The 17,279-nt window shown below is 36.5% G+C and overlaps 1 protein-coding gene across 1 annotated transcript in view; it reads right to left on the bottom strand.

The window, feature by feature from the left end:
• SNTB2 (syntrophin beta 2) overlaps nt 1-17,279 on the bottom strand; it is a 71,096-nt gene that overhangs the window by 11,700 nt on the left and 42,117 nt on the right. The window contains exons 4-5 of the mRNA XM_081118906.1: nt 11,214-11,356; nt 497-693 (exon numbers count right to left, since the gene is read on the bottom strand). Of these exons, the coding sequence (XP_080975032.1) occupies nt 497-693; nt 11,214-11,356 (340 nt within the window). The remainder of the gene's footprint in view (nt 1-496; nt 694-11,213; nt 11,357-17,279) is intronic.

Below are 17,279 nucleotides of genomic sequence, written 5' to 3'. Positions count from 1 at the left end.
GCTAGCCACAAGAGGGCGCTTCAAGAATGGAAAGAGACCACCAGAATTAATTCCTTTAGATTATTACAGTAAGTATTGGGCATACATCTTGAAACTTTTGAAGAGAAACTCCTATTCCAAACTTTTCTCTAGCCATAAGCTTTGCCAGAGACTCTTATTTTAAGGGTATCTACCCATATCTTAGATTCCAAATCTACTAGAGGGTCAATGCATCTAGTACTTGGTAAATGAGCCCTTTTATATTATCATTCAGATTAAAACGATGAACAGTAAAACTGTCATCTTGTACAGAGGGTTTCATGAATGTGTGCAGAGCCATGTACAGGCTTAGAAAAACTTTGCTACTGAAACAAACCAGATTTCTTCCCATCATTATCACTTTAAGCTGCCAAATTTCAGAACATTTTAAGTCTGGTACACATGATAATGGTTTTTACTTTACATATAACAACAGTTCTGTTTAATGACTATTAGAATGAAATGCCAGAATCTATACCTAGAGAGACTTCCTTGATCAGCTCTGCAGCAGCATGGCAACCCTGAACAAGTATCCTGGTCCAAGTTGACAGATCCCGATGTGTCTCCACCCTGAAGAGATGCATCTCAATGCCCTGCCGAGAGCCTGTCCTGGTAGCAAATGTAAGGTCAGAACCAAGTGAGGGTGACCGACATCCAGAGCCAGAATGAACCAACCTAGGACCACAAACAAAGCAAAATTTAAAAGTAATTAATGTATTATTAGAGGAAGATGTCAGCAATTTATGCTGATTGATACGCAGATAATTATAAAAGCCGTCAGCAATGTTTGGAAAAGTACATTTCAAAATAAGATTATAGCCTTTTAAGTAGATACCATTCTTTTTCCCCATAAAATGACCCTTGATGTCACAGGCAGAATACTGGGCTGGTGGGCCAAGGTCCCAATTTCCCACTGGCATTTTTATGCTCCCAAGAGGTTATGCATATCAATAATAGATTCAATTTTTATTAGGAAACAATGAGCCCCAACACAGGCATAGCCACCCTCATTATCAACATCACTCACCAGATTGGTACTTTTTTTTTTTTTTAATATATTTTTATTGATTTCAGAGAGAGGAAAGGAGAGGGAGAGAGAGAGAGAGAAACATCAATGATGAGAGAGTCATTGATTGGCTGCAGCCCGCAACCCGGGCATGTGCCCTGACCGGGAATCGAACGCCGATTGCCTGGATCCTAGGTCGGCGCTTAACCTCTGAGCCATGCCCGGCCGGGCGGTACTTTTTTTTTTAACCAAGGATGAACCTACACTAACACATCATAATCACCCAAAGTTCATAGTTCACTTTAGAGTTCACTCTTGGTATTGTATGTTCTATAGTTTGGGCAAATGTATAATGACATCCATCCATCACTATAATACTTTACAGAGTATTTTCACTGCCCCCCAAATCCTCTGAACTCTGCCTATTCATCTTCTCCCACCAGCAACCATTGATCTTTTTATTGTTTCCACTGTTTTGCCTTTTCCAGGATGGAATCATACAGTATAAAGCCTCGTCAGATTGGCTTCATTCACTTAGTAATATGCATTTAAATTTCCTCCATGTTTTTATGACCTGATAACTCATTTCTTTTTTTCTTTAATATGTTTTTTATTGAGTTCAAAGAGAGGAAGGGAGAAGGAGAGAGAGAGAGGGAGAGAAAAACATCCATGATGAGAGACAGTCATTGATTGGCTGCCTCCTGCATGCTCCCTACTGGGGATTTGCTTTGCTAATATTGTGTTGAGGATTTTTACATCTATGCTTATGAGAGACCTTGGCCTTTAGCTTTCTTTTCTTGTAATGTCTGCCTGGTTTTTGTAATACGGCAATGCCAGCCTCATAGAATGCATTAGAAAGTATTACCTCTGCTTTCTTTTTAAAAAATATTTTTATTGATTTTTAGAGAGAGGAAGGGAGAGGGAGAAAGAGAAAAACATCGATGTGAGAGTGAAACATTGATTGCCTGCCTCCTGCACACTCCCTACTGGTGATGCAGCCCACAACCTAGGCACGAACCCTGACCAAGATTGGACCAGCAACCTTTTGGTGCATGGGACGACACGCAACCAACTGAGCCACACTGGCCAGGGCATTGCCTCTGCTTTTATCCTCTGAAAGAGATTATAGGAAACTTCTTCCTTAAATGTTTGGTAGAACCCACCAGTGAAGTTATCTGGGTCTGGCGCTTCCTGTTTTGGAAGACCTTAGACTTTTCACAAAAATTAAGTCAAAATGAATCTTACATCTAAATGTAAAATGCAAAAGTATAAAATTTCTAGAAGACGTCTTAAGAGAAAATGTAGGTGATCTAAAATAATACATTAAAAGCACAGTCCATGAAAGAGAATATCAGTAAGTTGGACTTCATTAAAAACTTCTGCTCTTTGAAAGATACTGATAAGAGGATGAAAAGACAAGCCACAGAGAAGCAAAAATATGAAAAACATGTATCTGATAAATGACTGGTATCCAAAATATACACAGAACTCTTAAAACTCAACAGTAAGAAAACAAAAAACCCAGTTTAAAAAATGGGCAAATATTCACTTCTTGGTATATATCCAAAATAAGTGCAACCAGGCTCTTGAGGTATTTCATGCCCATGTTCATTGCAGCATTATTCACAACAGCCAGGAGGTGGGAACAACCTAAATATCTATTGACGCATGAATGACTACATACAATAGGGTACTATTAGTCTTAAAAAGAAGAAAATCCTGTCATATACTACAACACAGATGAACCTTGAGGACACTGTTAAGTGAAATAAGCCAGTCACAAAAGGACAAACACCGCATGACTCTGATTATATGAGGTATCCAAAGTAGTCAAAATCAGAGAAACAGAAAGCAGAATGTGGTTACCAGGGGCTGGGTTGAATGGGGAAATGGGAGTCTCAGTTTTGCAGGAGTAGAAAGTTCTAGGAATCTGTTGTGCAACAATGTCCATATAGTTAACATTACTGTTGTACACTTAAAAATAGTTAAGATGGTAAATATTGTTATGTAGTTTTTACAACAATTTAAAAAAATCTTTGGAGTTAACAACACTGAAAAAAAAAATGGGCAAAAGGTCTAAACAGCCACTTCATTAAAGACAATATACAGATGGCAAATAAGCACATGAAAAGATTTTTCCATTTAGTAAATGGAAAAGAGTGCAGGAAGAACAGGTTTGTCAGGGAAACACAAGATTTTTTTAAAGAAATATTAAGTCTAGGGTAGGTATTAGATATTAGGTTTGTCCCAGAAAACTAAAAACATGTTAGCAGAAAAATTTGTTCACAAATGTTCATAGTAGTATTATTTATAATAGCCAAAAAGCAGAAATAACCCAAATGTCCATCAACTGATGAATGGATAAACAAAATATAGTATATCCAAACAATGGAATATTATTCAGCCATAAAAACAAATGAAGTTGTGACACCTGCTACAACATGGGTGAACCCTGAAGATATAAACGTATGATTCCATTTATAAGGAACAGGCAAATTCATAGAGACAGAAAGTAGATTTGTGGTTGCCTAGGGCTGAGGGAAGGGAAAATGAGGAGTGACTGCTAATGGGTAAGGAGTTTCTTTCTGGGGTGACTGAAGTGTCCGAATATTGACTGTGGCAATGGTTGTACAACTCTGTGAACATACCAAAAATAATTAAATTTAAAACTTCAATGGGTAATTTATATGGTATGTATATTATATCTCAATGAAACTGCTAAAAAAAACAAAACAGTGAAGTACACATCTGGACAAAACAAGAGAAAAGTAATTTTCCTTAGGGTCATTAAACTATTCAACATTTTGTTTCATGGCCACCACTTAATACAGTTTGCTTCATGGCAACCACTTAATAAATAGTTCAATTTATTAACTTCTTCCAAAAATATTTTCCCTGTGTTTAAGAAGCTCTAAGTAGATCAGTATAACAGAACAAACATACTTCCTCACTTATTAGAAATCCAGCAGAATACGTTTTCCATACAGAATTTTTAAAAACTTGGCTGAGAAATGTACAGCAAAGAGAAATAAATAAAATGGCTTGTTGGTTTAATTGTAGGCTGTATACCTATAATATTTTTCTACAAATGTGTTGGTGCCTTCCTTCACTCCTCTAATAACAACCTGAGCAAGAACACATCTAAGAACAAGTGGATGCTCCTTTACATTTCCTTTAGTTGTCAGGGAGTCACTATTGGTTCAGATAAAAAGCAAGAGTGTCTCTCTCAGAGAAAAGACAATTTCTTCTAATCCACCAACTGGTTTAGTCAAGTTAATTACTATAGTTCTCAACCCTGGCTGTACACTAGAATCACCTGGTACATAGCTTTTATTTTATTTTATTTTGGGGGGGGAATAATTTGTTTTATTCACAATTCATTGATTTAAATGTTAATCTCATCCAAAAACATTCTTGACCTTGACACATAAAAGCTTTTAAAAATGACTGATGCCTGGCTCACATCCTTAAAAATTCATATTTACCTGGACTAGGGTGCGGCTCAACCTTATTTTATTAACATTTTTCCAGATGATTCAAGTGTGTAGCACTAAACTACTAGTTTGCCAACTTTATGGTCTGAGTACCCTTCTACACTCTTAAAAACTACTGAGTACTCTAAAATGCTTTTGTTTATATCAGTCATATTTATTGATATTAATTATAATTAGAAATTAAAACTGAGAAATTTAAAAATATTAATTTAAAAATAAAAATAATAGCCCTGACCAGTGTCTCAGTGGTTACAGCATCGGCTCCCCACATCGATGCACTGTTCAACTCTCAGTCAAGTTCATATGCCTGGGTTGCAGGTTTGATTCCTGGCCTGTCAGGGCAGGGGCAGCAGGAAACCAATTGATGTGTCTCTCTTACATCGATGTTTTTCTCTCTCCCTTCTCCCTCCCTCCCACTCTCTAAAAAAATCAATGGAGCCCTAGCCGGTTAGGCCCAGTGGTTAGAGCATCGGCCCTTGGGCTGAAGGGTCACAGGTTCGATTCTGGCCAAGGGCATGTACCTTGGTTGTAGGCTCCATCCCCGGATCCGGTGGAGGCATGAGCAGGAGGCAGCCATGTGTCTCTCTCACATAGATGTTCTTCCTTCTCCCTCCCTCCTCCTCCCACTTTCTTTGAAAAGCAATGGAAAAAATATCCTTGGGTGAGGATTAACAACAACAACAACAACAACAACAACAACAAATAATAATAATAATAATAATAATAATAAACCTATTACATGTCAACATAACTTATTTTTTATTAAAATATTTTCCAAAACAAAAAAATTTAATGGGAAGAGTGGCATTGTTTTAAATTTTTTACAAATCTCTTTAATATCCAGCTTCATGAAAGATAGCTGAATTCTTATCTGCTTCTGCATTCTGTTGCAGTATGTAGCCGAAGTATATGAAGAAACCCCAGCCTTACACAATATGTAGTTAGAAAAGGAAGTATTTTAATAGCCTTTTGAGATATTTGTGGATATCCTGTCCACCAAACCAAAACTCAAGTGGTTTCTTAAAGGTCAGCTGCAATGCAGGATCTGAAACTTTATCAATAAAGTTAATATCCTGTTACTTTAAAAATTGACTGGTCTCTCTTGCACTTTGAATGGATCTTTTTTATATGCTTGCATGATTTTGTAACACCATGTATTGGTCACTTGGAAAATATTTTTTCACTGAGCTATGCAGGTTTTCCAAATGTTTAAAGCATCTCATTATACAATATCAAAAAGTCACATTTGCTAATACCACTACTGATGTCATCAAATAATTCTTTAGGTATTGGGAAGCTGTCAACTCACAGTGACAGATACAAGTTTTCCAGACTTCTAATTTTTGTTTGAAAACTAGAATTTTATAATTGGCAACAAATACTATCAGTGTTTTTTTTTCTTAAGTGACAGAATCATTTTTGTCATTTTAGAGAAAAATGTTTGACAAATACCCAAGTCTAATTAACCATAGTTTGTCAGTCAGTTGTTATTTCAAGTAAAAAATGGTGTTCCATGAAAAAAACAGCTAGTTTGGCTCACATCTCAAATACACATGTGCTTTTCCTTTGAGAAAACCATCATACTTTACACAATATTAAAAAGATGAATACTCAAAGATTGAGAGTGAATAAAACTAACAATTTTTACTGCTTCAACAAAGACATTTTGAGGTTAAATTGGCACCACTCCCATTCCTTCCAAGTCCATATAGCTTGGTGCCAACTGCCTTGATTCATGCTATGGCAGCAATTTTACCAACTCTCAGGGCAAATGTCAACAGTGAAAAAAAGCAAGTTATATCTTAGTAACAGTTTTGAACTCACAGATCCCCTGAAGAGGGGATCCCCAGATGTCCGTGAAAGTGGACTTTGAGAACCACCTCACCAAGCTGATTCCCAGAGAACCAACAGGCCACTTAAACACTAGCTATTTCAGCAAGAGTTAAATAAGTTTCAAAATTACTCCACATATGATCCAAGTAAGACAGAGCATGGGGAAAGTGACAGGGTGTAGTCTACCGTATTCAGTTTGGTTGTTAATCCCAAGTGAGACATTAAAAAATACAAAGTCTAGGAAAATTTTTCCTACAGATGTGATTATGAAATATCTGGCAGAGGGAATCTAATGCAAACCAGCTGCTGGAGTCTTGCTGTGAGCAGTTGGTTAGCACACGCCGCCAAAAGGCCCCATTAGTGGGGAGGCCAGCTGAGCTCATGCAAGGGCGTTTTAGCAGCTTTTGCCCCATAAGTCCCCTAAGCACAACACCACTCACTTTTCCACACTGTAAAGCAGTCACACTTCCTTTGAATCTTTTTCTCCTCCAGTCAAAGAAAGCTTATTGGAAGACAAAATGTGCATCCTGCAAAATCCACAGCACCTTTAAAACCAATGTGTTCTACACCTCTATCAAGTATCTGGCTTTAATCTCAAGACATGTATAAAATAAAAATAAAAAATCTTCTTCATTTACCACTTTCACACTTTACCTAATTCTTCACCAGCCTGAAATATCAGCTATTAACACACACACACACACACACACACACACACACACACACACACACACACACACACACACAAACCCCCCTTGGCTCCAAGAATCTGTAAAGGTGCAGGCCAATATAAATGATAACTCATGTTAATTTACAGCACCCTAACAATGCTGTTTGATTTTTGTCTATCTACTTTTGTGGATAATCAAGGTCCTTAATTTATTTTTTCTTCCCTATGTGTTTATGTCATCTTTTTTCGTTTCATCCATTCATTCATAAGAACATCTTCCAAAGTATTAGAGACAGAATTAGTAAAAAGTGAACACTCAGCCCTTTCTCATTACTCATATAAATCTCAAACCCTCTCTTTGCCCCACACTAAAGATACAAGCACACCACTTTCTGGTCTTGCCTTTCTTTGTGGCAAACCTCCTGGTCTGGTTCCATCCTCTGGCCTCTCTCAGTGGCCACACTCTACCACCTCTGGGAGGCAGAGGATGATTAAGTCCCACTTAATTCTATCATGTAGTGACTTAAATCAATTCCACCTGGCAGACATGGCCACATGGGAAAACTAAACCTCTCATCTGCCTGTCATCTTTGTTCCTAATCCACTGGTACTTCCTGAACAAGGAGCTACATTAATTCCCTGCTGTTACATTAATTAAACTCAGTAAGAAATATGCTCAGGGAGCTACAGGCCCCATCCATTTTATTAATGGTCAATTTCAATTGCATATCTAGGTTGATCCAAATAATACATTCGAATTCCTCACATTTAATATGAAGCTTTCATTCCTTGTAAAAACTGTTGTAGAACTAAGCTCCTCTTTTAACAATAGCCAAATTAAACCAATTATACTTTTTACATAGAATTCTTCTTTGACATATTTTCACTTAATCATAAATTATTATTATAATAATTAAAGCAGCTAACAATGTGTCAGATACAACTGTAGGCATTTTACAAGTATTAACTCATTTAATACTCACACCTGCCCTATCTCATTGGGGCTCATTAGGGTTTCGTTAATAAATGAAGAATCTGTAGCACAGAAAGGCTAAGTAACATGCTCCCAATCACCTTCCAAAAGTGGCAGAATAGGGATTCAAACTCAAGTTTATTAAGGGTTGGCCTGAGTCCCTTCTATTAAATCGTATCCTTTTTTAAGTTGTAACATATTTACTGAGATATAATTTCACATGCAATACACTTACCCATTTACAGTGTCCAGTTCAATGGATTTCAGTATATTCAGAATTATACAACCATCACCACATTTAATTTTAGCACATTTTCTTTCTTTCTTTTTTTTTTTTTTTAAAAATATCTTTATTGATTTCAGAGAGAGAAAGGGAGAGGGAGAGAGAGAGATAGAAACATCAATGATGGGAGAGTCATTGATCGGCTGCCTCCTGCACGCTCCTGACTGGGAACTGAGCCCGCAACCTCGGCATGTGCCCTGACCGGGAATCGAACCCCGATCACCTGGATCCTAGGTTGCTCAACCGCTGAGCCACGCTCGGCCGGGCAATTTTAGCAGATTTTCATTACTCCCAAAAGACATTCTATACTCATTAGCAGTCATTCCTCATTTCTCCCATCCCCCACCCCCATTCCTGGCAATGACTAATCTTCCTGCCTCTATAGATCTGCCTATTCTGCACATTTTATACAAATAGAATCATATAATACGTGGCCTTCTGTGTCTGGCTCCTTTCACTTAGCATAATGTTTCTAAGGTTCATCCATGTTGCAGAGCTTTTTAAAACCTTATTCTTTTTCATTGCCGAAGGATATTCTATTGAATGGATATATACCATATTTTATTTACCCATTCATTAGCTGATGGACACTCAGGTGGTTTCCATTGTTTGGGTTTTATGAATAATGCTGTTATAAATGTTCATGTATAAGTTTTTGGGTGGGCATAAGTTATCGTTTCTCTTGGGTATACAACATAGGGGAGGAACTGCCAGACTGTTTTCCACATCGACTGCACTGTTTTATATTTCCCCTAGCAGTGTATAAGGAAGGGTTCCATTTCCTCCGCATCCGAGTCTACACTTGTTATTATCTGTCTTTTTAATTATAGCCATCCTAGTAGATAGAAAGAGGTATCTCACTGTGGTTTCAATTTGCATTTCCCTGATGGCTAATTTTGAGCGTCCTTTTATGTGCGTATTAGCTATTTGTATATCTTCTTTGGACAAATGTCTGTTCAGATCCTTTTTATGTTTATATTATTGAGTTGTAAGAGTTCTTTATATTTTCTAGATAAAAGTCCCAGTTTAGATACATAATTTGCAAATATTTTTTCCCATTCTTTGGGTTGTCTTTTCACTTTCTTATTGTTTTTGTGTGTGTTTTTTGCTTTTCACTTTCTTGATGGTAACATTTGAAGCACAAAAATTTTTTAATTTTGATGAAGTCCAATTGATTTACTTTTTTCTCTTATTGCTTATGCTTTTGGTGTCTTATCTAAGAAAGCTCTGCCTAAGCCAAGGTCATGAAGATCTACTCCTGTTATAGTTTTAACTCTTAAGTCTTACTTGTATCTTTTCTCTAGTTGCAAATTAATACCACACTGATGGTATAAACACATCCACCCCATTTTTACTTTAGTACCAAAGTGCTTTGGTGGTCTAGGCCACGTCTGGTCTATGGCCAGAAATTATTTGTTCATGGGACTGTGATTTCAAGTATTAAACAAAGGCTGGGATGTCACAGGTTTCTGCTCCATCCCTCTAGTGCCACACAGTTAAGGAAACATCTAAGGATAAAATGCCCACCTTGCATTTTATGATCATAACTAGAGAACAAGCTTTTTCCATGAAATTTAAACTTAAGCGATCTCTACAGTTATATTCATAAGCTCTAACTCTTTGGAAAATATAAATTTAATTGCTCTACTTTAACTACTGAGACATGTCCACATGTTTTCATGGGATTCCTGCCATGCTCCCAATGTAACCATGACAAAGAAACTATAACTTAAAAAAATTCAACTCAACTAAGATTTATTGAGGCCTACTATATGCAAAGCATTATGGGAAGTGCTACGATGACTAAGTCAAAGTTCTTGAACTCAAGAAGGTTATAATTTAGTGGGGATTAAAAAAACAAAAACAGAGAAACTGACGGTTACATCCAGTCATCCTGCAGGACCCTTACACATCCTGAAGGAATTAATGAGGGCACACCTCTCTAATTCTGAGGCTCAACAAATCCCTTGTCTCTATTCTGTGATCTAAGTGCTCCAGCTCTAAATTACAGAGAAACTCCTGAAAAACTATGTAAAAGACCTGAGCAAGTTGCAGGAAATCCTATATAACATGAAAGTCTTCCTGTAATGTAAAGAATACCCTTCCTCACATGAATCTTTGTTTGCTTAAAGCAGGAACTACTACCCCCCCATACTGATCCCTGTGGGACATACCACGTGGTTTCATAATTTAGCTTTTTTGACTACCAAATACTTTTCTGTGGGGCTCCTTTTTAATGTGTAGTTTTTGAGTTACATCAAAACCTGATTCTTTTTTAAGCCCCAATAAAACTAAATGTATCTCTTCTTGTTTTACACTAGATAACTACTTTCCAGTTATCTCTTAAGACATCTTGGCACCCAAATCTACATTTCTCTGTTCTATGTACTTCCAACTCTCCACTTCTAGCATGCTAGAAACAGCCTATTGCTTCAGGTCAAATCAATGTTTATTTGATGGAATAAAAATTATGTGCTCTTATATCAGAAAGAGAAATTGAAGAATATTTTTGTTGAGTTGTGTGGTTTATCCACAGTACCACATTCTGGTTTAAATGATTTCATCACTCAGTCAAAAGGCTGCCACAATTTCAGTGGTTTTCTAGTCACAGTCAATAAAGTAAAGGGAAAAAACACACACTATTTACTTATATTCATGACTAAGCAAGTCTTGAAGGGAGCAGTTAGGAAGCTGCTTCAACAACTTAAAAAATGCACACAGAAATACTAATGACAGAAACCATTTATTCTGAGCTAGGAGAAGCAAAATAATCAATAAGGTTGTAAAAGAAAAGTTTTTGTCTAAATCAACTATCTCAGCTACTTAAATCCTATTTAGGTGCCTATTTTAGGCAACTAAGACAATAGATTTCACTTTCAAACTCTTTAGAAGATCTAGAGTAGGACAGAATTTTCTTTTTTTATCTTTTGTCTTACCTTGTGGCAACAAGAGGGTAGCTGTGACATGGTGATGCCCAGGCATCCCTTGTCCATGGCATACAGTCATAAAGCAGCAAATCCTTCTCAGTCACAGCCATGAGAACAGGTCTCCAATGTTGTCTTCCACCATCTAGTTTTGCCTGTTACAATGATGAAATCCAGAAAGCAGAGCTAACTATAACGGCATGTAATTGTAAAAGTCCCTTCAGTGATGGTCTAACATAGCAGGTCTCCAGTCTCCATTTTGTTTCCCCATCCATATACTCTAAACATCAGTATTTTTCAAATATTTTTATAAGAAACACATTTTAGCCTGGCTGGGCATGGCTCAGCGGTTGAGCATCGACCTACAATCCAGAAGATTGTGGTTCGATTCCTGGTCAGGGTACATGCCCGGGTTGTGGGCCTGATCCCCAGTTGGGGACGTGCAGGAGGCAGCCGATCAATGACAACTCTCACATCATTGATGTTTCTATCTCTTTCTCCCCCTCTCCCTTCCTCTCTAAAATCAATAAAGATATATTTAAAAAAAATACATTTTACATTGTAACCCAATAACATATATAAATAACTGAATTTAAAAATTTCCAAAACAATACAATCCCTATATTTTATGTAGTGTTCTGATAATTTTTTTAAAAATGCTGATGACCCACTATGTTGTATTTTGGAAAACACTCATATAAACTACTGTCAAAGTCCTATTATACTTAGGAAGTTTATGTTTTAGTTTCAAACGTACCACTGCATTTACTTGCAAAAAGTTCAGTTCTCTCTGTGAGGGTTTTAAAATGTAGGAAAACAACCACTGTTTATCCATATTGTCAAGGATCCAAGGCCCATAAGCAAAAGACTATGTTCAAGAAAAGCTCTGGTATCATCAAAATATTTGCCCTCATGGTCCTGGTCAGGTAGCTCAGTTGGTTAGAGCATTGTGCCGACAAGCCAAGGTTTCAAGTTTGACGCCCGGTCAGGGCACATATAGGAATCGACCAGTGAATGCATAAATAAGTGGAACAACAAATTGATGTTTCTCTCTCTCTCTTTCCCTTCCTCTCTTTCTAAAATCAATCAGTAAGTAAATAAATTATAAAAAAACATTTGCCCTAATGAGATAAGATCTTTAAACAGACAATGCTTACCAACAGTGTATTTTAACACTGATCCTTCAGTTCACTATCATCATAGAAAGGGGTGGCTTTAAGGAAATCCAAATTGATGAATTACTTGTCTCTTAAAAGAGTTGTCTCAGAGCCACTTTTTATTTTTTCCTCCTTAGTGACTTCTGAAGGCAATCTGGACATGTTAGAGCACCTTATGAACATATCTGTAATCTGAAAAGTGGCCTAAGTGGTTCTGTTCAGTGTTACAACATCTACCACCCAGATTCTTTTCTCTTAGCTAGAGCCCCCAGCTGATTCCAGGAATGGGAAATGAATTCCACCCAGCGAAGTAATCCTTGTTCTACCATGTGCTGAAAGCACAAAATATAGGACCTGACGTTCACAATTCAAGCAGAGTATCGCAGAAATAATTCTACTTTTCTTATCAGTGAACCCAAGTTTTCTGGGACTCTGTATTAGTTCATGGGTAACTCTGTAATATCTGGAGGGAGAAGATCATTTCTAAAGAGGTTCTCTGTATTCTTACATTTTTGGGTCATGGGTGCCCCCAAAGGGATTTCTAGTTTATGTGCACTACTAAGTCTTTGTCTCTGAGATTGTTATGGATACTATTTTAATAGGGAAAATAATGTAAAATCTATCTTCCCAAAGGGTTAAAATGGTATCTGATTTAAAAAAAATTAATTATCCCCTAAGTTGTAAGAAATAGATTTTGAAGGCTCAATCAGAGCATGTGGATTTGGAAAACCTAAATTAAATGTATTTCTTCCCAAGGAAGAGATTTTAGGCTCTAAAGGAAAACTGCTAATGTCAATAAAAGTAATATCCAATTTCAAGAGAGAAAATTTTTTGTTCAATTAAAAATTTTTAAAAAGTGTTTATTCTTTAGCTCTTTTGAGTCCTTAGTTTTTGAAGAATATCTTTTCCCTCTTCCACTTATCATTGGAGGAAAATAAAACCTCAATTTAAGTAATTCTGTTTGCCTATTTGCCTTAACTTATAAAAATACTGTTTGCTTTTACTGAAGTCAAATGCTGCCTGCTATATATAGCATGTGTTTTCAGTTGTGGTATCAGTGCAAGCAGCCTTGGGGCTCCACTACTGAGGTTTTGGCTGGAGAAAAAAGGGACACTAATGTTAGGGTTCTTGTTTGCTTGTGTTTCAACACCCACACATCCATACGCATGCATACACTGGCCAAATAAGAGCCTTCGCCAACTTTTATTTTCTAATAAATAAAGTTGGATAGCACTAAAGAGGAAAAAATACTAATAGTTATTACTCATTCCCTAAATCTTTTAATCTTGTAAATCTTTTTGACAAGTGATGTACTTCTGTTCTTTATTTTTATTTTTTAAAAAATGTATCTTTATTGATTTCAGAGAAAGGAAGGGAGAGGGAGAGAGAGGGAGATAGAAACATCAATGATAAGAGAGTCATTGATTGGCTGCCTCCTGCACACCCCCAATTGGGGATCGAGCCCACAACCCGGGCATGTGCCCTGACCGGGAATTGAACCTCGATCTCCTGGATCCTAGGTCGATGTTCAACTGCTGAGCCACGTCCAGCTGGGCTCTTTCTTTATTTTTATAATAGAAAACACAGAGCAAACACTAAACAAACCATTTCACTAATACTAATTTGAGTCTTTATACATTTGGGGAGTTATCAGAGACCAAGTAGGAACTGTGGGAACAAAGCTTTCTTTGGCTTTATTGGTTTTTCTAACCTATGTTCAAATGCTTTAAAATGCTGGTTTTATGGATAATATGTTCCCCCATTTGGTGCACTTAAAGAAAATTCCCTCTACGAATATAACCAACTAAAAGGTAAACTATCAGTCACATAAAAATCAGTATCACTAGAGGGCTGAAGTCCCTATGCATAAAACAGATTATTCATCAGTTACCAAATATCTGTACTACAGGTTTTCCCTGTTTCAAACAAACTCAATTTATGACAACATAAAATAAAAAAAAGGATAAATGAAAGAGAAGTCATTTAAAGTTAAATGATCCTTTCTTAAATTATTTCTTAAATTACTTGCCCCAACTGGCCATCTTTTTATTATTATTTTATTATTTTATTTTATTATTTTATTATTTTATTTTATTATTTTTAATTTAATTTTATTTATTATTTTATTTTATTTTATTATTTTATTTTATTATTTTATTTTATTTATTTTATTTTATTATTTTATTTTTTTTATTATTTTATTTTATTATTTTATTTTATTTTATTTTATTATTTTATTTTATTATTTTATTTTATTTTATTTTATTTTATTATTTTATTTTATTTTATTTTATTTTATTATTTTTTATTTCCAGAGAGAGTACAAGGGATGGGGGCGCGGGGGACACATTGATGTGAGAGAGACACATCGACTGGTTGCCTCCTGCATGTGCCCCAACTAGGGCCAGGGACTGAGACTGCAACCGAGGCTTGCACCCTTGGCCAGAATCGAACCAATGACCCTTCAGAGTCTGAGGGCCGATGCCCTAACCACTGAACCAAACTGGCCAGGGCATAACTATTTTTTTCTAAATACAATGAACACAGTTTTATTTATATGCAAGTTTTTCAGGAGCTATACCTCTTGCCAAAAGAAATGCTTACCTATATTAAACAGATGACAGGAGCTGAAATTATCTTGACCATTTCACACTCATAAACAATCTGAGAGAGAAGGCTCTGGCATTTACCTAGTCCAACCTTTATCAGAGATGTAAGCTCATAATAGTCTGAGAAACAGTATCCAGTCTTGCTTGAACATCTTATTCTGAGGGTGATATTTAATTTGGGTAACCCAGACAACTAACTCAGAAAAGGAAAATTCAAGAGTATTTGAGAAACAGTACTTCCAATGAGTTCAGTGGTACTATTTTTTAAGTGATTGAAACTTTTCTCCTTTAGTATTATTTCCCAATCCTAAAGCTGTGTTTCGTAGACAAGATTTTATAATTAGTGGCTTGTCTGCTTGCTTTTTGTGTGTATATATATATATATATATACATACACAGAGACAAAGAAAAATTACTGAGCATCTACTATATAGAAAGCACAAGGCTAAGTTCTCTGGTGGCAATTAAGTTTTGGAAAAAGTGTGTGGAGGAAACATATAACACAGTCCTTATAAGACAGACTGTGATGAACTGGTGGCTTTTTCTCCTTTCTGCTTATCTGTATGTAGCATAAACCATATTACGTTTACTTTAGAAGTCTGGCAACTCTCATACATTGCTGGGAATCTAAATTTGGCAATATTTATCAAAATGACAAGTGCATATACCCTTTGTGGTAGTTTAAAGATACATTCACAAATTCTTGACTCCTCTTCCCTTTAAGAGGCGAAGCCCTTGCATGTAGGCTAAATGAACTTAGTAACCCACTTCTAATGAAAAGAATAAAGCAGAAGAGATTAGGTCATAAAAGGCACTGTAGCTTCCATCTTGTTCTCTCTCAGATCACTCACTCTGAGGAAGATCAGCAGCCATGTCTTGAGGACATTTAGGCAGCCCTGTGGAAAGGCCTGCATGACAAAGAACTGAGGACTTCTGCAACGGGCAGCAAGAAACTGAGGCCTCCTGTCAACAGCCATGTGAATGAATCATGGTGGATGTGGACCTGCCAACCCCGGTCAAGCCCTCAGATGGCTGCCACCCTGGCTGACAGCTTGACTTTATGAGGGATCCTGGACCAGAACCACGCAGGCAAATTGTAACCAGATTCCTGAGCCTTAGAAACTGTGTAAGGTAAATGTTCGTTATCTTAAAGCCACTAAATCTTGGGGTAATTTATTATATAGCAACGTAACTAATACAACCTTTAACTTAGCACTTCTGGGGAACTATCGTACAGATATAGAAATATCCCCTATTCTCTGAACTGTCATTACCCAAACTCAGGAACTGATGTAAATTTTTGGATAAATCCCTTTCTAACCAAAGTTTTACTACTCACAAATACAAAGTTAAGAACCAAATATATTCAGATACGCGGGTTTCCTTGTTATCTGATCTATTGGAACTCGAGAATCAGAGTTAGGAGAGCCCAGGTGTAAAAGGACAAACTACAAGGTTATTCATTGCAGCATCATTTGTAACAACAAAACTGGGGGAGTGCTTATTTAACTATAACCACACAATGGAAAACTATACAGTTGTAAAAAAGAATGCCCTCTGTTCATTGATATGCAAAAATCTCCAGGATAAATTGTTTAATGAAACAAAGAGCAAGGTATAAAATAATGTGCATAATATGCTATCTTCTTCCATAAGAAAAGAAAAGAAGGACATATGTTCATAGTTGCTTTTATTTCCATAGAGAAACTCTCAAACAAATCACTAGAAAGGAATGAAACTGATGACCTCTCTGGGGAAACAGAAGGTAGGAGGGAATTAGGTGGATGGGGGACAGGAAAGAGAGTATGACTTTTCACCTCTTAACTTTTTATTCTGATTTTTGAACCATGTGAATGTGTTACCTTTTTAAAATCATGAAGATTTCTAACATTGCTGAGATCACCAAACAATTACCACTCAATCGAGTTTTTCAACTAGCGCATAAAAAAATAGAAACAATGATAGACTTAACTAAAACACTAAAACTTTCCATAAGTTTTAAGTACTTATACCATGATTGTCATTCGTTTCTTCTGTTTAGTCATTCTAATTACGCTTCCTAGAAATGGTCACAGTGCTAATTCTATGTTCTAATTTATTATAATTACCATTTGAAATGTTTACAAAACTTCAGAGCTGAAAAAAATAGATGAGTGAAGTCCAAAGTGGTCCACAACACAGTCACTGAAAGCGACCAAGCAAGACTGCCAGGCCTCATGACAGATCTACCAAGTCAGAACTCTGCTGAGGTGGAAGGGTGGGGGGCCAGGCTTGGAAAACTGTACATAGAACAAAACAAAAACAAAAGAACA

This window comes from Miniopterus schreibersii (assembly GCF_964146895.1).
Source record: "Miniopterus schreibersii genome assembly, chromosome: 18".
In the NCBI taxonomy this organism is placed as follows: domain Eukaryota; kingdom Metazoa; phylum Chordata; class Mammalia; order Chiroptera; family Miniopteridae; genus Miniopterus; species Miniopterus schreibersii.
The sequence above is the reverse complement of the archived record's forward strand: the minus strand, read 5'-3'. Positions and strand labels throughout refer to the sequence as shown.